At 36.5% G+C, this 21,728-nt stretch overlaps 1 protein-coding gene across 2 annotated transcripts in view; it reads left to right on the top strand.

The window, feature by feature from the left end:
• Positions 1–21,728, top strand: part of pcdh15a (protocadherin-related 15a) — a 316,642-nt gene that overhangs the window by 229,497 nt on the left and 65,417 nt on the right. For both annotated transcript variants that reach the window (XM_073812872.1, XM_065296062.2), the window contains 2 exons: positions 8,828–8,937; positions 17,603–17,743. In XM_073812872.1, coding sequence (XP_073668973.1) covers positions 8,828–8,937; positions 17,603–17,743 — 251 coding nt within the window. The remainder of the gene's footprint in view (positions 1–8,827; positions 8,938–17,602; positions 17,744–21,728) is intronic.

Raw genomic sequence — 21,728 nt, 5'->3', positions numbered from 1 at the left:
CCCTCGTGCACCATTGCGCAGAGACACTTTAGAATTGACACACGAAGAACGCTGCGGTCCGATTCAGAATTTACACTTTTAAGGGCATTTATCTACCCTGCTGCCAATAACATGCAAATAAAGATGTTCTGATGGATAAAACAAGAAGACAATAAACTTAATTAGGATTATATATGGTATATCTGTGTTGTTCCGGTCATGTTGGGTATTTTCATAATGCAGTATATTTATTTATTATAATGCAACACTTTAGCACTGTGCAGAATACTAAAAAGAAAGCGTGTATTATCTGTTTCATTTTGCGATCTGAAGCCACATCAGCTCAAAACACTTGATCTGCTATAAAGTTAGTTTGGAGCAAAAATTTTAATCCCACTATTTGTCGTGTTTTGATGGTGTGCTAAACTAACAAAGTGGTGTGTTTTAGCTATGAAAAATAGGTTTTCAAATGGTTAAGCTTATTGTTGGCTATTGCTACAAATATACCCGTGCTACCCATACATACTGTACCATAATGAAGAATTTTTCATATTGTGTACCCTTTATTGTTAGTGTGTTTTTTAACAGAAAACACGAGTATTCAGTAGGTCCTTTTTCACTTTGTAAGATCGCCTTTGGCAGCGATTACAGCATTGCGTTTTCTTGTTTCTTCTCCAACCAGACAGCCCACTGGGATTTAGTCTGTTTCTCTGTCAGATTGAATGGGGAGCCTCTGTCATTATTTATGGTTTCCAACTTCAAGCATTGGCCGGGACATTGAAGTCAATTCCGAGACTTGTCCTGCGGCCACCCCAGCATTTTGCTTGCTGTTTGCTCCCGGTCAGTGCGATATAAAACGTCTTTAACTTAGTCGAAGGATGGAGGACTATTTTTTGGTTGGTAAGGACTGGTAAAGTCTTTGGTTCAAGGCTTGTAATGACAGTAATGATTGTGCCTTGAGCGAAGCATACTAGTTGGATGTCCCAACTTGCTTACAGAGACCCGTACGTATTTTATTTTTGGACATTTATAACTAGTATCCGCCATGGGCATACGTCTGTCCATGGAGACCTGTTTAACTGTACGTCCCCATCACTTGTATGTTCCCTCCCTTGACATCAGCTCTGCTATTAAAAATATATTTGGGTTAAGGCTTGGCGTTGGGATAAAAGTAGGACTATGTTTGTTTGAAATATATCTTGCATAGTAAAAGTAATTTTACAGTATCACTACAATGTGTAGCATTTTTCTGCTGCAAGGTTCCCAAGATGTCTCTTTCGTGCTATGTACTTTTGTATCTGGGGAGATGAGGTTGTGTTGAGTCCCTCATATGAAGCAGCGGTTTCCATAGCGATTATAAATGAAAAGTCAGTCTATTTTAGGTTTGAGAGACTGGCCATTCATCGGTAAGATTGATGCAGCACAGCTGGCTTCTGAAATGAGCTAAACTGCTGTGCTTGCTCAGGCCAGTGTGCAGTTCATTATTATAGTGAGATATACAGTACATCCCACAGATTTTCATCAGACCATTTATCTGAGTATATTAGGAATAAATGAACTGACAGCACAGACATTATTTGGAACGGTTTTTGACAGCTATTGATGTTTAAAGTAAACTTATCCGAGACAAATAAAAGCCAACCGCACTGTTTACTTTTTTTAAGAAGTGACATTGCATCATCTGCTGAATTTCACTTACCCCTTACTGTTTTTGTGTGATGTTGTTTACCTATAAAACAAAATGCTGACCTGATATCTGTGTTTAAAGCACAAACAATGGTTTATTATTTATGATTTTCCGCTGAGGGCCCCTTATGATGTCATGTGCTGCCAAAAACTGTTTTACCTGATATTTCCACACTGTATGGATTTGTTCCCTCATAATGAAAATCCTTTCATTTTATGGAAATGTTAAGCAGTGTGTTTTATCCCATTTACTTTCATTGCATCTATTCATCCATACAATGAAAGTAAATATTGACCAAGTCCTGTTATGTTTCACAAAAAAAATCATACAGGTTGAGAACAAAATGAAAGTGAGTAAATGATAGCAGAATATTCGTATTTGGGCGATCTCTACCTGGCAATCACATCCTTGCATTTGAACTCACACGTGCTGAACTCATGTGCAGTGTGTGATTGTCAACGCTAAAACAGTTAATGCTGAAAACATGCAGTTATGCATCTGAAACTACACAAATTAGCATATATCTATGCATACGAAATAATGTAGGTGTGGTCTAATTTGCATATTCATATCTATTGATATCTGTGGGTAGAGGCGGAGATTGATTTGCATATTCATAGATCAGTGCATACTAATTACTGTCACAGGACAAAATTTTACATGTGCTATGATGCTCAAAGATGAGTTTTAAAGGCGTGGTGCATGATCTCTGAAAGCCAACGTTGACATTTGATAACAAACACGCCCCTACCCCAATAGAATCTGGACCTTCTTTTGATAGACCCGCCCCACACATACGTAACCCAGGCAAAGATGTCGGTTAGTAGACACGCCCCTTAACTGCTGATTGGCTACAAGTGTGTTTTGGTACTCAGCCCGACTCCCTTTTCCAAAGTGTTTTTCAAAATTCATGCACCCTGCCTTTAAGTGATAAAATTATAAGCTACAGGGAGACTTTAATAATTTCATATGCCCATTTATGAGGAATATGGACCGTTATAGATTGTGACAATTTTAAAAGCAGCACTTACCTGACTATGATAAAGCATGCTTAAAAAAAAGAAAGAAAACCCCTTAAAAACTTAAAGGAACACGCCACATTTTGGGGATTTAGCTATGGGGTTTTAATATTTGTTGAATTATTACTATCTGTGTTTTAATTATCTAGCAAGTGTTACATTTAACCCAACTATTGGTTAAGTAGTAACATATGAATTTCTGTCGTTTTTGGTGTAATTGTACGAGCATGGTAAGTACTAGAAACAAACTTCAAATGTTCATTTGTAGCAGATATGTGCGTGTTGCTTGTATAAAATATGAATCGTACTCAAATATTTTTTTGAATGATTTAGCCAAACGGTATGCGTTAGGTTGTGCCCCGCTCTCCCCTATTGAATTATGCTATAAATAGCCATGCAAACGATAATATCTTATTTTACCCTTTGATTATGGAGTAAAAATATGACACTGACATGTTCTTGACGGGTCTGGTGAGACTCATCCAGCATTTAAAGTGTAGAGGTGTCAACGTGACAGAAGCCCCAGGCAAAGCACAGGATGATGAGGACAAACCCTGACAACACAAAACAACTTCCCTGCACTACCTGTTTGTGTGTGCAGGATTGTGTGTGACTTGTGGGTAAACAAGAATTATTAATGCCTGACAATACATGACTTTCTCTGCAGACATGTTAGTTAGGAAGAACCATAGCATACGATTTCAATCTTTAATGAAGTCGGGGGATTAAGCCCCACAATATTGATACAGCAAAGCACTTTATATTAGGATCTCTGTAACTCTGGTTGATTTTGAGCTGACCGTGAAGTTTTTTTGTCAATGTTTTCTAAATAAAGTTGGAATCGGTCTACATTTATAAGGCCATTCAACAGGAATCCAAAAACCAAAACTGCACCAATATACAGCAGAATAATTTCTCCACTGCTAAAACGTTTGAATAAGAGTTTGTGAAAGTCTTCATTTTTAACCGATTTTAATCCAGTGTGCTTTAATAAGATCTCCAGAGTCTTTCAACTGAAGTCCAGAGTCTAATGAGGTCTACAGAGAAACGTTGTGCGCTCTCTATACAGTAGCTCACGCCATTAGAGCTTCTGTGAAGTCTTCTCACTGCTTTAGTCAACACACAGGCCTTTAAACATCAACCCCTCTCTCAGAATGGACTTCAGACTGCATAACATTAGACTTGAATAACCGTTGAATCCCACATGGGAGACAGAATACAACTTTACCACCTTCTCAACGGTCAAAAAGTAGAAAACAGCCAGTTTCATCTTAAAGGTGCAAGCTCCTGATTGGTTAACCTGGTGCGAATATCCGCCAAATTTCAGATTTTTCAATGCTCAATTTGCGTGAAACGCGTCATTCGCTCCCCGCCTTCGGTGTGTTCCACATCATTTGCGCGTACCGTGCTGCAGGATGCTTATTCATGTCTTTGCATTGACTTAACATGTAAATAACTCGCGCTTGCCGCCTCTTCCGCGTCAGGTGTGAACGCACAGTTATACTCGCATGAGCAGCCATGCTGGAAAATTTCTTACCCCTTTGTTTGAAGTGAGGTTCTGAAAAATCTTTGTTTGAAGGGTTATTTGGCCCTTCCCCTACCCCTCCAATTAAAGCAGAATTGGGACATCCTTAGCTATTCACGTGAACGCCCTTACAGAGGCGTAAGGAAAATTGTAGGAGTAAGGGGTAGAAATGGAATTAGCCTTATATAGAGCATGTTATACAGTATGTTTCTATGGTATATGTGCGAGGGGAACATCATGCTGGTGATTACTAATTATTAATCGATCATATAATCAGAAAAAAATTGTGATTGACTATTTTCTACATTACATTTACATTAAAGGTGCAGGGTGTAAATTTTAGTGGCATCTAGTGGTGAGGTTGCAACTAACAGCTCAGTTCACAGCTCACCCCTCGCTTTTGAAACACATAGAGAAGCTACGGTAGCCGACACAGGACAAACATGTTATCGTTGGAGACAACTTAATAAAACGTTTGTCCGTTAAGAGATTCTGTAGAAACATGGCGGCACAAAATGGCGTCTTCCATGCAAGGGAACCTTGGTGCATGTAGATAAAAACGTCTCATTCTAAGGTAATAAAAACATAACGGTTCATTATGAAAGGTCTTTATACATCCCTGATAATATAGTTTTGTATAATATTTTGCATTTCTGTCAAGAGAGCCTTCTAAAAATTACACACTGCACCTTTAAGTCACTTAGCAGACGTTCTTGTCCAAAGCGACTTACAAATGAGGTAAACAATAGAAGCAATTATAGCAACACAAGAACAGCAATATATATAAGTGCACTAGAAATAGTCTCATCAAGTCTAATACAGTATGCATAGCCAAGGTTTAGTTCATTTTTTACATAATGTAAATCTTATTCTGTGAAAATATAAACTTGATTTGTTTAATATTGAGTAAGATTGAAATCACATTTAGATCATGAGACTTTAACCTGGATTTCACAACACTGTCATAAATAACCATTTATTGAAAAGTGATTTGTTATATCTTATCAAGAGTGTTAAATAAGAGGCGATGGTTGCATAAATCAGTTTCATTCAAATAAGTACTTTTGTGTTGCTCTTGAAATAGTCTTGCAGTTTCACACTGAAGAATGAAGCTTTGGTCTTTATGTTTAAATAGCATCATTGATTACTGAAGCAGATTTAATGCGCTTTTATACAGTGTAATGAAGTCTGATGGGGCATTGATTCTATCGCTAGAGGTCACTGGATGAATGTTGTTGGTCACAGGTGGATTCTGTAACTTTAATGGTTGACTGCACAAGAGATCATAGTAAAACAAGTCAAAAAAGTAATATATTGATATATCAGCTGATTTTCTTTATTATAGTACAGTGCATACATAAACAGAATTTACTTTAGATACAGATTTTTGCATTATTATCATTCAAATGTGATCAAACACTTATAATGACGTGACAAGAATATGTAATGGAGGCAGGGTGTTAAAAATGTATGGTGTGGGGGATGTTTTTTGGCACACTTTAGGTCCCTTAGTGCCATTGGGCATCGTTTAAATGCCACAGCCTACCTGAGCATTGTTTCTGACCATGTTCATCCCTTTGTGACCACCATGTACCCATCCTCTGATGGCTACTTCCAGCAGGATAATGGAGCATGTCACAAAGCTCGAATCATTTCAAATTGGTTTCTTGAACATGACAATGAGTTCCCTGTACTAAAATGGCCCCCACGGTCACCAAATCTCAACCCAATAGAGCATCTTTGGGATGTGGCCCTGGAAGATGCTATCCTATCAATATGGGCCAACATTTCTAAAGAATGCTTTCAGCACCTTGTTGAATCAATGCCACTTAGAATTAAGGCAGTTCTGAAGGTGAAAGAGGGTCCAACACAGTATTAGTATGGTGTTCCTAATAATCCTTTAGGTGATTGTATGTGATAATATAGATCTCAGTCTTGGCAAAATTACTTGTCCAATTACATCTATATAAATTGGTATAATAGCCATATATGAATTTGTTGATTAAAATGATTATTGGTTGTTATTTTTGTAGTTCCTCAACCACACACCGGCTATTTCTGGCCTCTGTAATTCCCATGGTAACTGATGTGAAGCTGAGCATCACAGAGATTTTTGTGTGACTTTGGGCTTTTGCTGACAGTGTAGCAGTTGACTGCAGCAGCACCCTATTGTCTCACAGACAGAGCAAAGCACTTCACCTCATTTATAATCCTGAGAAGCCCATGCAATGAACGACTCTTTGTCTTTCTCTGACTGCGATGGCTGTATTTTGACTGCTCTACAAAAGAGACAGGAGTGCGACGTCCACCCACTTCTGACAGCTGGCGTGTGGTCCGACAAAAGACTGAGACTTTCTGAGAAAAGTTTTTTTTTCTTTCTTTCTTTTTATTTTAGTAATCTGCATTATCAGCAGAGATGTAATTTGCAGTCTTTATGTGCATTAAGGGTTTTATATAAAAATATGATTAAACTCCAATGGTTGCATTGAAAGCCGAAAATTCACTGCACAGAATTGGTTGATTGCTAAACTTTATTGCCAACATGTTTGCAAAGTATTTAACCCCTTACCTGAGTCGGGGGGGGGGGGGGTCGTGTACACCTTCAAATTAATTTAACTCATGACCTTTTTTTGTCTAGAAGCCTAATTTTGATATTGTTTTAAAGAAGACACTATGAAGTTTTTCACTAAAGTGTCTGGAAATGAAATAGTTAAATTAAAAATTGTTATAGCACTACACATTTGCTTAAATAAATAAAAATAATGCAATATAGTATATATTGTATACATAAAATTATAAAAATGAAAATGTTTCATGTGAGAATATAAATTTTGAGGCAAACTCTTTTCGTAAATAAATCGATTGAAACACTTTTGAAATATGTATTTTAGACTCTGACCGTGAGTTCACACCAGCCGCGTTTGAGGCGTCAAAATCGCTTGAACGTTTTGAGTTTACTCGCTTCATTCGCACATGAATTTCTAGTTATTGAGACATTTACGTGGAAATTCGCGTCATGGGAGGGGCTTCTGCGACTCTGCTCACTTTCTGTAATCATGTCACTACAAGAGCAAGCTCCTGATTGGTTAATGCGGCGCGTTTTTCTGCCAAAGTTTTAAATTTTTCAATGCTCAATTCGATGAGCTGTCTACCCTGCCGCACTAAATGCCTCATTCGCGCCGAGAGACCTCCAGATGCACGTCAACGCGTCTTCACATTGACTTAACATTAAAATCACTCGAGCTTGACACTGGTCTGAACGCAGCAAGAGACCTTTCCAATGATATATAGTTTGTCAGGATTAGATGGAAAATTACATTATAAATATGAAAGTAAACTCAGGTGTCCCGCTCATGGGTTAGGGTTATAGGGTTAGGGTTATAGGTTAATGGGTTAAAGTGTATAATCTTTTTTTATATTATTACACGACACTCTAAAATGCTTGATTATGATTGGCCATATGCGACATTCCAAGGTTTGTTATTCCTGGATAACTATGGTAATGGCAATTTTATTTATATAGCACAAAAAAAAACACAAGTTGACCAATGTCAAAATAAAATAATTAAAAACAAAGAAAAAAATAATAATACTAAAAAATATAAACACATTAAAAAACATATCATACTAAAAGAACTTACAGCACACAGACATATCTGCAAAAATTACTAACTAAAAATAAAAAAATAAAAAGGTACAGTTTTTATATTGTACAAAAATTAAATTTACATTTGTATTTTATTAACATATATAAAAATTATATTTACAAATGATTCAACCAAATAGTGTGTTCGTGACATTTAAACGTTACTGGAAAATGAAAGTAAATGTGTTTTCCTTGTGGAAGGTCTGTATTCATTAAAAATTAGCAAATAAAATATTTCAAAATTAATATTTAATGTTCCTTACCTTACTTATGAGGTAAACAGTGGTGTAAAAAGCAGTATAATGTATCGTCAACAGGTTGTTATCACAAAATAAGCCCCTTTAGTGTAATAGAAGATCCTCTGCACCGCATTAGGTCCTGATCACACTGTTGGGGCTTTATGTCTACTGCATATCCCTTACTTAGCTTTACTATAAACAGATAAATAAAAATATATAGTGAAAACCCAGCGAAAGTCATTTTTGTGATTACTGTTTTCTACATAAACTCATCCTACATAATGTAAAGAACATTCTGTGAAAATATAACCTTGATATTTTTAATACTGACTGATTAAGGTCTAGTCAAAGATTGAAATTAATGTAAAATCAAACTTTGATGCTCCTGATCTCATCATCAGATTATGAGACTTTAGCCTGGATTTCACAGACATGACACATATCAGCAGGTGGCAATTCACCAGTTAAGTATACCTGACCTTAAAATCACCTCAGGCTGCAATCCAAAGCTTTAGAAATCTAGTTTTCAATGCACTAATTAAACTCACTTCACATTTTAAACAAATGTCCCTTTTTAAGATGGTCTGTTATGGTGATGGCAATCCAATTAAACGTCTCTGATTTCTATGTAATATTCAGCGATGTGTGACACATTGACCACACTGGACATGACAGTCCTCCAGCTTTCACTCCTTCAAGTTTAAATACTGAAGTTTCTGCTGTGCTGTGCAGGTTCAGCCCGGTGAGCGAGAGCGCACCTGTCGGAACGCCGGTGGGACTTATTTTGGCGGCAGCTGTCAACACCACAGTCTTTTACTCTATAGTGGATGGAAATCAGGGAGGTGAGTTTTCAGAAGCCCTGGGGGAATTTACCAAGAATAAACTGCACCTGCATGAAGTGTCATTTATTTGTAAGAAGGCCAGTGCATTCAGAAGTGCTAAGTGCTGTTTGCACACTGAGTGTTGGGTTGTGGAGAAGACAGCAGTCTTGCGTGGATTACTCCGGCACTGTAATCCAAATGCCTGCACTATAAATAAAGCTGATCTCAGCGTTGGGTCAAAAAGGGATGAACCGAACCCAGTTGGTTGTAATTTGGGTTGTTTTAGTTCAGAATGCTGGGTTGTTTTAAGTCATTGTTGGGTCAAATTTAATCGCATAATTGGCTGTGTTTGTTCCTTTTTAACTTTACGCTGGGTTGAAAGAAGCCAAGCATTTTTACAGTGTGCATCAACTTTTTTTTTTTTTTTTTTTGGCCCGCCACCACCCCCCCTCTTCGGAGGACAACTTTTTTTTTTTTTTATTAAGTAAATTATTTTATAGTACAGAAAATAGAAATACTTATTTACAGTGCACATAAGGGGAGGGGGATTAAGCACCACGTAAAAGTGTAACACATAACATACATAAAACAAAATAACAGACAGATTACAAAAGGACAATACAGTTGCAGTGAGAACTTATTATTGCTGGTTGAATAGAATGATCTTGAGGTTCACGTTCATTAGTTACAGTTAGAGTATTTAAGCGGAAATGGGTTTAGAAAGGGTTGGAAAAAACATGTTATGCATGAGTTTAAATAGTATGTGCCTATAGAGATAAAATAAATGAAATTACATAATAGAAGAGGGAAATGTGTGACTGGTAATGTACACGGCTTGTAGCTATATTTTTGTGTTAAGAAATGATAGAAATGGGGCCCAGATGTCTTCAAAGGCTGATGTCTGCTTCCATCTGTGTGCATTGTGTTTCTCTATTGAAATGTGTTCAGAAATTAAATTTATCCAATGATTGATGTTGCAAGATTTCTTTGATTTCCAGTTTTGGAGAACTACTTTCTTAGCGACAGCTAGAGAGACGAGCAACGGATTCCTGTATTTTTGGGGGATGTGGATTTTTGAAATGTCGCCAATGAGACAGGAGGTTGGAGATAATGGGATTCTGTGACTCAGGATGGTGGATAATGTCTCAGTGACTGTAACCCAAAATGATTGAACTGGTTGGCATTGCCACATGGCGTGTAAATAATCATCTATCCTACCTAAAGTGCATTGTGAACAAATATTGGTGTTGTGTAGGCCCATTTTAAACATTTTACTTTGGGTGATGTGAGTTCTGTGAATGACTTTATATTGTATAAGCTGCAGGTTTGTGTTATTGGTCATGAAAAATGTGTTCCTACAGATTTGTTCCCAGTACTCAGGGTTGGAAGAGAAGGCCAAGTCAGCTTCCCATTTGGTTGTTGGGAGTGTTATTGTTGTGTTTTGGTGGGAAATCATAGTGTATAGTTGGGAGGTTAATTTTTTGAAGGTATTAATTTTCATAAGTTCTTCTATAAGTTGAGATGGTTGTAATGTATTATTTATAAGTCTGGTTTTGTGTTTAATTCTAAGTCTAAGTTGTTGATATTGAAGAAATTGTTCTTTCCCAACCCCATATTTCTGTGTGAGTGTGTCAAATGACATGAAGTGGTGGTTCTCAAATACATGGTGAAGATGTGTGATTCCTTTTTGTGCCCATGTGGGGAAAATCAGAGGTTTATTTTGAATCTTGAATTCTGGGTTATGCCAAAGTGGGGTAAACTTATTTAATTCTAGTGATGATTTTGTGATTTGATTTGTTTTCCACCAGGCTGTCAGAGTTGATTGTATAGTAATGCTTTGGAAGAGGTTGGATTTCTTAATTGATTGTGGGAGGAAGGGGAGATCTGAAATTGGGATATTTATGCATTGATTTTGTTCCAATTCTAGCCATGGGTAATTGTACTTGTGTATATTGATCCATTTAACTAAATACTGTAATTGATTTGCCAGGAAGTAATGATGGAAGTTTGGAGCCTCAAGCCCCCCATGTGATTTTTTATTTTGTAGTGTTGAGAGTGAAATTCTGGGTTTTTTATTTTTCCAATAAAATTGTGTTGTTAAAGAATTAAGAGTTTTGAACCATTTATCTGTGGGAGTGACGGGAATCATAGAAAAAAGGTAGTTAATTTGAGGTAGGGTTTTCATTTTTACAGCGGCTATTCTTCCGATTAATGTAAGTGGATGTTTAGACCAGCGTTTATATTCGTCTTCAATTTTCTTAAGGAGAGGAGTGTAGTTGAGAGTGAAAAGCTCTGACAGCCTGGGGGAAATCTGAATCCCTAGGTACTTGATGTTGCCAGTGTGAAGGTGGAGGGAGGGGTCCTGAGCTCCAGAATCCCATGCATCATCTGATAGTGGTAGTAAAATTGACTTGTTCCAGTTGATAGTGTAATGTGAGACAAGTGAGAAATTACTGATAATATTGAACGTTTCTTGAAGTGACACTCGTGGGTTCTGTAGATATAGTAAAAGATCATCTGCATATAAACTGATTTTGTGTTGTACATTGTCTACCTGAATTCCTTTGATTATGGTGTTTTGTCGTATTGCTGCTGCGAGAGGTTCAATAAAAATGGCAAAGAGGGAGGGCGAGAGAGGACATCCCTGTCTGGTGCCCTGATGTAGTGTGAAACTCTGTGAAGTAATTCCGTTGGTGGTGATGGTGGCCCTGGGTGATGAATACAGTATTTTAATCCAGTGGATGAACGACTCTCCAAAACCAAACTTGTGAAGTGTACTGAATAAAAATTCCCAGTTTACCTTATCGAAGGCTTTTTCTGCGTCAAGTGAAATGATAATTGTTTTCTGTTGTCTTTCTTGTGATATATTAAATAAATTAAAAAGTCTACGGACATTATCTGTAGCGTGTCTATTTTTTATGAAACCTGTCTGATCTGGATGAATGATTGTGGGGGTGACTGTTTCTATTCTAGTTGCTAATGCTTTGGTGATAATTTTCAAATCAGTATTTAATAATGAGAGAGGTCGGTAGCTTGAGGGATGAGATGGATCTTTGTTGGGTTTTAGTAGTAATGTTATGGCTGCTGTATTCATGTGTGTGGGTATGGTGGATGACTTTTTTATTTCTATAATTACTCTGTTAAATAGTGGTGATAATATGTCCCAAAAGTGTCTGTAAAATTCAGCTGGTAGTCCATCTGGCCCGGGAGATTTATTGCTAGGAATTTTATTGAGTGCTTTAGTAAGTTCATTAATGCTTAGGGGTGCGTCTAGAATGTTGGTTTGTTCTAAAGTTAATTTTGGCAATGTCAGACTATTCAAAAAAGTGTTGATTTCTGATTGAGTAGGTTGGTGAGTGGGGGAATAGAGATTGCTATAGAAATTTCTAAATATATTATTTATATCCTGTGGGTTTTGGTTAATATTTCCTGTGGTGTCTAAGATGGCTGGGATGATTGATTTCTCTTTCTTGTATTGGAGTAGATTTGCTAGGTATTTACTGTTTGCTTTGTTATTGTATTGAAAACCATTATATTTCAGTTGCTGAATTTGAAATTGTGTTCTTTTCTGTATGATATCATCAATTTGTATTTTGAGTTCTTTTAATTCCTTCTGTTTTGGTTCACTGGGATGGTGAGATATTTCATTTGTTAGGAGTTTGATTTTTTGTTCTAATGTATTTTCTAATTGTTGTTGCTGTTTTTTCCTATATGAAGAGTATGATATAATTTTCCCTCGGATTACGGCTTTACCAGTTTCCCATAACAGTGAAGGTGAGGTGTCTGAAGAGTCGTTCATTCCCAGAAAGAATGCCCACTCTCGCCTTATAAGGGTTGTAAAGTTGGGGTCTTCTAGTAGTGAGGTATTGCAGCGCCATCGAATTGAAGTTTTAGCCTGTGTTTGGGTATTTATGGACAGAGAGATAGGGGCATGATCACTAATTACAATAGGGTAGATTTTGTTATCTGATATCTTGGTTATTAGTGAATTGCTGATGATGAATAAGTCGAGTCTAGATGAACATTGGTGAACTGTAGAAAAGTATGAATATTCCCTTAAAGAGGGGTTCCTCATTCTCCAACTGTCGCTAAGGCCGTAGTCCTCCATATATTGCTTTATTATGTCGGTGGAGTGCCAATTTCTTAAGTTGCCAGAGGTGCTTGAGCGGTCAATTGTGGGATTGATGACTGTATTAAAATCTCCTGCTATGATGAGATTGTTTGAATTTGATAGTATTGAGAAGAAATTGTGGAAGAAAGATGGATCATCATTGTTAGGACCATAAATGTTTGCCAATGTAAATGTTGTGTGGTTTATAATTGCATTAATAATGATGAATCTACCATCTGGGTCTATAATAGATTGGTTAAGTGAAAACTGAATATCTTTATTTATTAAAATAGAGACGCCTCTTTGTTTGCTGTTAAATGTTGAAGAGTATATTTTGTCAAATTGTTTAAAGTTGAGATATTGCAATTCTGTGTCTGTTAAATGTGTTTCTTGAAGGAAGCAAACATCAGCCCTCAGTTTTATTAGGTGATTGATTACTTTAAGTCTTTTGGTTTGGTTACGAAAGCCGCGTACATTCCATGTTATCAAGTTAAGTGGTTGCATGTGTGCATGTCAGATTTGTCAGAGTTGTGAGCTAGCTCGTATATATGAGTTAAGAGATATATAAAATAATAAAGTGAAAGAAAGAGTTGAGAAAGGGAGAGAGGGATAGATGGGTTTGTATGAGGTAATAAGGCATGGGTGTTTTTGCTTATTAATATTGTGAGGATGTATTTTATATTGCACATTACATGTTTTCCAGCGTTTTTGCTTGGGGTTAAGGTGAGAGGTAGTAATGGTATGGAGCGTGGATATAAGAGTAACCAATAGTTATTGAGCAACTGGACTTTACATATATAGACAAGGAAACACAAAAAGACAAGACGTAAAAACAAATAAAGGCACATGTCTTATCAGAGTCAAAGGAAAAGAGAGAGAGAGAGAGGGAGAGAGAGAGGGGAAGAGGGAGAGAGAGAGAGAACAGACAGAGAGATTCTGATAAATGAAACCAACAATAAAAAAATAATAATAATAATAATAAAAAAAAAAACGGAAAAAAAGAAAGAAAAAAAAAAGCCTTAGAAAGATAAGCAAATGAGGAGATAAGGAGAGAGAGAGTGTGTGTGTGTGTAAGCACAGAACTTAACCACTGGGCTTAAAAAGTCTGTAGGTTAAGAGAGGTGTGGGAGAAAAATAATAATAATAATAATAATAGAAAAAAAAGGAAAATCTACAAATATAATACACACATACACACATATATATTACACATATACACACATATATATACATATATATATACATATACACATACATACACACATACATACACATATATATACATATATATATATATATATATATACATACACATACATACATACATACACATACACATATAAACATAAGCATCTATATATATAGGACAATAGAAAAGAAGGTAATAATAATAATAATATAATAATAATAATAATAATGCTTATAGTATATTTGTATATTTAATCATTCAGAAAAGCCATGGTGTTTTTTCATGGCTTCGGAATAGTTGTCCATTTATATAGAGTTTATCAACTGTCAATACTGCACGTATGTTGTTTCTTCTGTTTTCTTTTAATATGGGATAGAGAACTTTTCTTCGTTCGTTTATTTCTCGTGGGTATTGATCGTTCATTCCAAAATGAGTGTCCTTTAGTAGTTTTCCTTTGCTTTTAACCAATTCCTTTTGTTGATAGTGTTCAAATTTTGCAATGATGGGACGAGTTTTGTCCTGCTGTTGTTTACCGAGACGATGAACTCGGTGAAAGGTGATATTTTGAGTGACGTCAGCGTGTAGTTTGAGTTGAGAGTGCATGAAGTTTTTTAGATGCAACTCTGGATTATCGGGTGATGTTTCTGGAATGCCTGAGAAAATTAAGTTGTCGCGCATCGAGCGTGTTTGGATGTCTAGAATGGTTTCTTTCATCTGTTTGTTTTCTGCGGTGACATTTTCCATTTGCTGGGTGAGTGTTGTTATTGAAGTTTGAAGCTCTTGATTTGATTGTTGTAGTGTTTCGATTTGATTGTGAGCAAATTCAAGGCTTTTCCGCATGTCGCTTAACTCGTCGTGAATTGTAACCAGTATATCCAGTTTTTTATTGATGCTAGCCAGCACACTAACCTCAACTTCGGTGGTGTGTAGGTCATCAGTGTCCGTTGCGGAGTCTCTCTTTCTTCTTTTGGAATCTGGTTTGGGTACGTCGGCATTATCCATGGTCGGATGAGTGTGGTGAAAGTAGTCGTCAATAAAGATCTCCAAGTCCGTTAAGTCCTCCAGTGTACAGTTGAATTGTGGATCGTATCGAGTATATGGTAGTCGATGCGATGTTAATTTGGTTTATTCCGGATGAAATGAGTTTTTGAGCTCAAAAGTTTAAACTCGTCCTGTTGTGTTTGTCAACAAGTGTGCGCCGCCATGTTCGATCTCACCTCTGCTCGAGTCTCGCGATACTCACACAGCCATCACCCCCATGTGCATCAACTTTTTTGAGCAGATTGCTTCTTCATCATTTGATGACAAAAATGCACGCATGTAGAAATGGATAATTAGCCAAATTCTGACGCCAAAGTGCATCAAATGTCTTTACAGGATCTTTATAATATGTGTGTGAATGTACACACAGATTATAGAAAAATCACTGGCATTGTAAATGAACCAAAAACCAAAGATCCTGGACAAATCCCGGACGCATTTTTCATGTTTTTCCGTAATCTCTGTGTGAAAAGGGCTTTACTGTATTGTTGCCGTGAGCTTTAGAAAATGTACAGCAAAACTTTATCATGAAATTGTTTAATGTGCTAGGCAAGTTCAGAGCTCTATAATACCGTATTTTCCGGACTATAAGTCGCTCCGTGAGTATAAGTCACATCAGTCAAAAAATGCGTCATGAAGAGGAATAAAAATATATAAGTCGCACTGGACTATAAGTCGCATTTATTTAGAAAATTATTATTCTTTTTGGGTGCATTTTGTTTGTTAAGTCTTTCTCCATTGTCTTTAAGTTAATGTTTCAGTTAAAAGTTTTTATTCAGGGGTAGGTTACAGGAGCAACATATAGCACCCTCTCGTGGCTGTAGACGGTAGTGTTTTTTTTTTTTTGTTCATGTTAGTTAGTATGAATTCATTTTGACATATACTGTAAGTTGCACCTGACTATAAGTCGCAGGACCAGCCAAACTATGAAAAAGTGTGACTTATAGTCCGGAAAATTTGGTAAATGTAAAATAAACCTGATTTACAGGTTAGATGTTGTGTCGGGGTAAAATGAATGAGTGACACAATTTGAATAGTCATTATGCTGTTATGCATTTAGTATTTGGTTGTACTGATTTGTGGATGGCCATTGAATAAGATGCTTGTTGTCAATATTCAGTATTAACACACATAAGGTAAAAATGTGCATGTACTGGTTATTATATGTCAGGTACAAGAGCTTTATGAGCACTGCATGTGATTTGTTTGTTGATAAGATGCTGTTTTGTGAATCCACCCTTATGAATGTCTGCTGACCTGAACTCTTGCCAGCGGCAGCAGTGTAATTGTGTTAAAGGAATAGTTACCTAAAAATGAACATTTGTCATCATTTACTTAAAAACCTGTATGAGTTTCTTAATTCTGTTGAACACGTAAGGGATAATGTAGAGGCAGCCGGTAGTTATCGGGAAATAAGCCCCGACAGTGTGATCAGGACCCGACGCGAAGCGGAGGGTCTTGTATCACACTGAAGGGGCTTATTTCCCGATAACTACCGGCTGACTCTACATTATCCCGCTTATTACACGGCTACTTGTCACATAAGAAAAAAAACTGGACATGAATATGAATTTGAAACATTTTATTGGCATATTTGTTTTAAATTAACATTTTTTATCCTTCCGCGAAACTTTGCACAGATGCATAAAATGATCGTAATACCTTATTAAGATCCTCTGCTTCATACTTGTCTATCTTCATTTTTTTCTCTTTTAGCCGTAGTCTTTGAGAAGTTTTAATGCCCATTCTGTATTTTTTTGTGTGTTGGCTTCGTAGCTGTCATGCTCTATTTTGTCAAGTTCAGTCTCAGTAAGCTCTCTGTGTCTTGTCGTGGTTGTCCAGTGTTTGTCACAAGATGGCGCCAAACAAACAGTAATCTTTATTGGCGCGGAGCGATCTTACTCGTAAAAGTAGTACCGGCTATGCGTTATTATTTTGGAGCGGTTATTATTCGAAAAGAACGAACCTGCAAATGTCTCAACTGACCAATCAGAATCAAGCATTCCAGAGAGCCGTGTAATAAAAAATAAGATATTTTGGTAAGAAGATATTTAGATGAAATGATGGTAAGCACACAGTTGACAGTACCCATTGACTTACATAGTAGGAAAAACAAATACTATGGAAGTCAATGGGTAACGTCAACTGTGCGTATCATCATTTATCATAATATCTTCTTTCTTTTTTATCAAAATATATATTTTTTTGTGTTCAACAGATTAAAGAAACTCATGCAAGTTTACAACAACTTAAGGATGAGTAAATTAAGACAAATGTTTCTTTTTGGCTGAACTATCCCTACATAACTACTGTGAACTGTTGTCTGATTTGATTTGTGTTTGTAGGAGAGTTCATGGTTAATAACCGCACCGGGATCATCTACACAAATAAATCACTGGACTATGAAACGGTGACCAGTTACGTGCTGCGGGTGCAGGCCGACTCCCTCGCCCTCATCCTGGCTAACCTTCGCGTTCCCTCCAAAAGTAAGAACGCAAAAGCATTCGTCTCTTCATGGGTTTAATTTAAGAAGATCCTAATCTGAAATAACTGGCAGATGTGAACATTTATTTAAATGTATTCATTTATTTACAGTATAAAGCACATAGTTTTGAGATACCAGACATAAACCATTGTATGTAGAGCATCAGGGCTGCTTGAAATTATAGCAGTGTTATTCTGCATTGTCTCTGTTAAATAAATAAAAAATACATAAATCCTTTATTGTACAAAGCTGTCACAGTACTTACAAAAGTACACGATTTGCAGAGAGCTTTGATTATGTGTAATAACAGAAACATTGCTCACATCAGGCAGTTTTGTCTTGAAATGTATTGTTGCACAAATGATGACTATGGTGGTAATGCTTTAAAAAAGATTAGGGAAGTTCATTCAGTTGATTTCCCGACCGACAACCGCAGCTGGTTAACCAAACATTAACTGTTAACTGATAAGATTTTAATATTAAATTGTCATTGAGTAAGAATACAGTTGACAATCTGTGACTCGGTAAAAACATTACAAGCATTTTATTTATTTGGACGTGGAAACGGCAGCAACAGATCAACAACAGAACCAGGATTCATATATTATCAGATTTTTACACAAGATTACATTACAAGACCACGCAATCAGTCCTGAGGATTAATATCCAAAGTGGGCAGATTGTATCTATCACAGTGGCCATTTCTAAAGCAGGACACATTTCAAAAAGTTTTGCTTTTGTGTCTTCCGTCTCTGTTTGTGCAAAAAGAGAGATGTTTATGGTCAGGGTCTAGGACAGAGACGATCAGTGAAGGTCTGTCCGGACGCATGCGAGACGGATGAACTCAAGCAACATGATCTCACAAAGTTCCGTCGGATAGTCACGGAATTTTGTGCTCATTTTTCCGTGGCATTCTCACGGATCTCCGCATTTTTCCGTGGCCCTGCTACGGACTGTCTTTTTCCGTGGCATTCTCACGGATTGGTTACTCAACTGCTTTTTCCTATTTTCAAACCATTTTCGCTTCGGTTTAGGGTTAGATTTGGTGTTTGCGTTAGTATGTCACTTTAACTATTGGTTTATACTATTTTTTCTGATTTATTCTTTATATTTTCTAAACTTTAAGCAATTGTCGCCTGGCGTTGGGGTTAGAGTTGGGTTTGGTTAGGGATGTCATGTCATGTAAATCTAACCCTAAACCGAAGCGAAAATGGTAAGAAAATAGGACAAAACAGTTGAGTAACCAATCCGTGAGAATGCCACGGAAAAAGACAGTCCGTAGCAGGGCCACGGAAAAATGCGGAGATCCGTGAGAATGCCACGGAAAAATTTGCACAAAATTCCGTGACTATGCCACGGAAATTCGTGAGATCAGGTTGACTCAAGGATGAACACATATGCAGTATAAATGATTTGTCATACAAATAATTACTTTACCAGACCGTCAGGGCAGCAATAATTCACCTCATTTACAGGCCATTTGCAAATGAATAATAAAAAGTGGCGAAATGCCTGTAGGTATGCGTTGACATGCACCGTGCGTTAACAAATATTTATTTTCTTTTAATTGATAGTATTAATTGGTCATAAATTATTTCCTTTCTTTTAGTGGTTAATCGGTCAATGTAAACATCTCTAAAAGAAATAAAGTTGCAGTACAACTTCTCAGAAAGGCTCTTATATTGCTAAGTGGACTACATGCATGCTGAAACACTCTCGGAAAAAATAATCTCTAAACTTACTTTTTTTAATGCAGCACTGTTGAAATAAAATGTAAAGGCTAAAAGAAAATCTTTTGTCAAGATGAACTTCTTCACCTCAATAACCAACCATCCTGTTTATTCCTAGGCAACTGCAAACGTCTTACATTTAGGCTAATAAACTTTATTACATGGCAGAATAATACTTTACTGTGATTCTTTTTACCTGAACATTTATTTAATGTACATGTCAATTATTTTACCTTTACATCATGTCATGATTTGCCTGTAGTGTCCAATTTAGTGCAGTGGTTCTCAAACTGGGGGCTGCAAGATTGTGCCGGGGGGCCCCAGTGTTCATGACATTTTATAAAATACATTCATTTATCATGAATTATGTGTAATTAAACCTAAAAAAATAAGGCTACTAACCAACAGCACTAATTTGTATAACTTAATATGTTTTGTTTAATTATAATGTTACATTTTTAGAACAGTTTTTTGTCATACATTTTCTTTGGGGGGGCCGCGAAGGAATGCACTGTACACAAGGGGGGCCGCACGCAGAACAAGTTTGAGAACCACTGATTTAGTATATTCGATTTAATTCAATTTTATTTATATAGTGCTTTTCACAATTGTTTAATTGTTTCAAAGCAGCTTTAGTTCCTCCTAGGCTAGTGGTCAACAGGTGGTTATTTAACTCTTTCCCTGTCAGCTTTTTATTAAAAAGTTGCCAGCCAGTGCCAGCATTTTTTATGATTTTCACAAAAGTTTAAAGCCTTCCAGAAATTTTTTTTCTTTAAATATATAAACATACAATAAAAAAAGAAGAGACTGAAAGTTCACCTCGGTTTAACCTGCGTGTGTCCAATGAAAGATTAGAGATTGGCAGTTGAAATGTACATCTATTGATTTGTTTTCATGCTCATGATTATCTTCTTTGTGTGTCAATCAGCACAGCTTTCAATCGGATGTATTTCAGTAGGAAGTATCTTTCGTGCCCACACCATCTTCCAGACAGGAGGCTGGATGCTGTATTGTTTTTTTTCATTTGTTATTCATTTTTAAACCATTGTCGCTTCTAGGCTTTAATTTAGGGTTAGGGTGTCTCAAATCTATTAGTAAACACTAACAATAAAGCCTTAATGACCATTACTGGTCAACACGCCAGCTCAAGCTTTTGTGTTGAGTGACATGAAAATAAACAGGAAATTCGAATCTATAAACATAAATAAAGCAATTTAAATTGGTGACTTTAGCACTATTTTGGACGAATTCGTTTTCCAAGCAAAAAATCCGCCAATGGGGTAAGCAAAAAAATCTTGAACATTTTTCTTAAACACTAAATTCAAGAAAATTTGCTTACCCCATTGGCAGATTTTGGTGCTTGTTTTATGCACAAAATCACTTGCATTTGATATTTTTGGTCTATAAACTAGACTTATTTTCCTAGGTCATTTTGCTCATCAGGAAAATACATCTTTATTTAAGATTTTTTTTATATTTTTACTGAATTATTATTATTATTTTTTCATTTTTTGCAGCGTTCCATCTCAGATGATTCTTCTGAGAAAAAGATCCCAGAATCTCACAATGTCACAAATTGAGCTCAGATTTGCCAAGTATCCATTCAAAGTCAATGTTATTGAAGATTTTAACATTTTTCAAATCAAATTTGCCCAAATCCAGATTCTTTTTCCTATCCAATCTACATTAATTTGACAGCTCCACAATTGTCTCATTTGTTTCTATTGCTCCCAAGCAGTTTTATGAGAAAAATCTGAGTTGATACACGAGTAAAACACAACTGAGATCTCCATCAAATCTCCTGAGCTATAAATTAGCAACCTATCATCAATGCAGTTTTATTTGGGGTTTATCAAAAAGTTGTAATTTGTTCCTCCTCTGCTTTGTGTTTGTCCTGCCAGACATCTTGTTTTAAACATTCTGATATCTATTTAGATGTTTATAAAACGACAGGCATGCTTTTTCTCTCTCTCTCTCAGCGTTCATATGGCCTTGAGTTCACCTACCTCCATGTTTTGTTTTCTTTTATTGAGTTATGATATACAGCTCTTCATCTGTGCTTTCCCCAGTGTGTGCTCAGATCCAGACTGGATGACTTTATATAGTGTCGCGTAGCGCTGCTGAAGACAAATGCTTTCTGACAGAGAGTATTTCTCACATTTGCCACAGCATGAATAGAAGCAGCTGCGTTTACATTAAATCGGTTTTTACTTTTAACTGTGACAAATAGGGCCAATGTTTCCATAAACTGAGATC

This window comes from Paramisgurnus dabryanus, chromosome 20 (genome assembly GCF_030506205.2).
Source record: "Paramisgurnus dabryanus chromosome 20, PD_genome_1.1, whole genome shotgun sequence".
NCBI lineage: Eukaryota > Metazoa > Chordata > Actinopteri > Cypriniformes > Cobitidae > Paramisgurnus > Paramisgurnus dabryanus.
The sequence above is the reverse complement of the archived record's forward strand: the minus strand, read 5'-3'. Positions and strand labels throughout refer to the sequence as shown.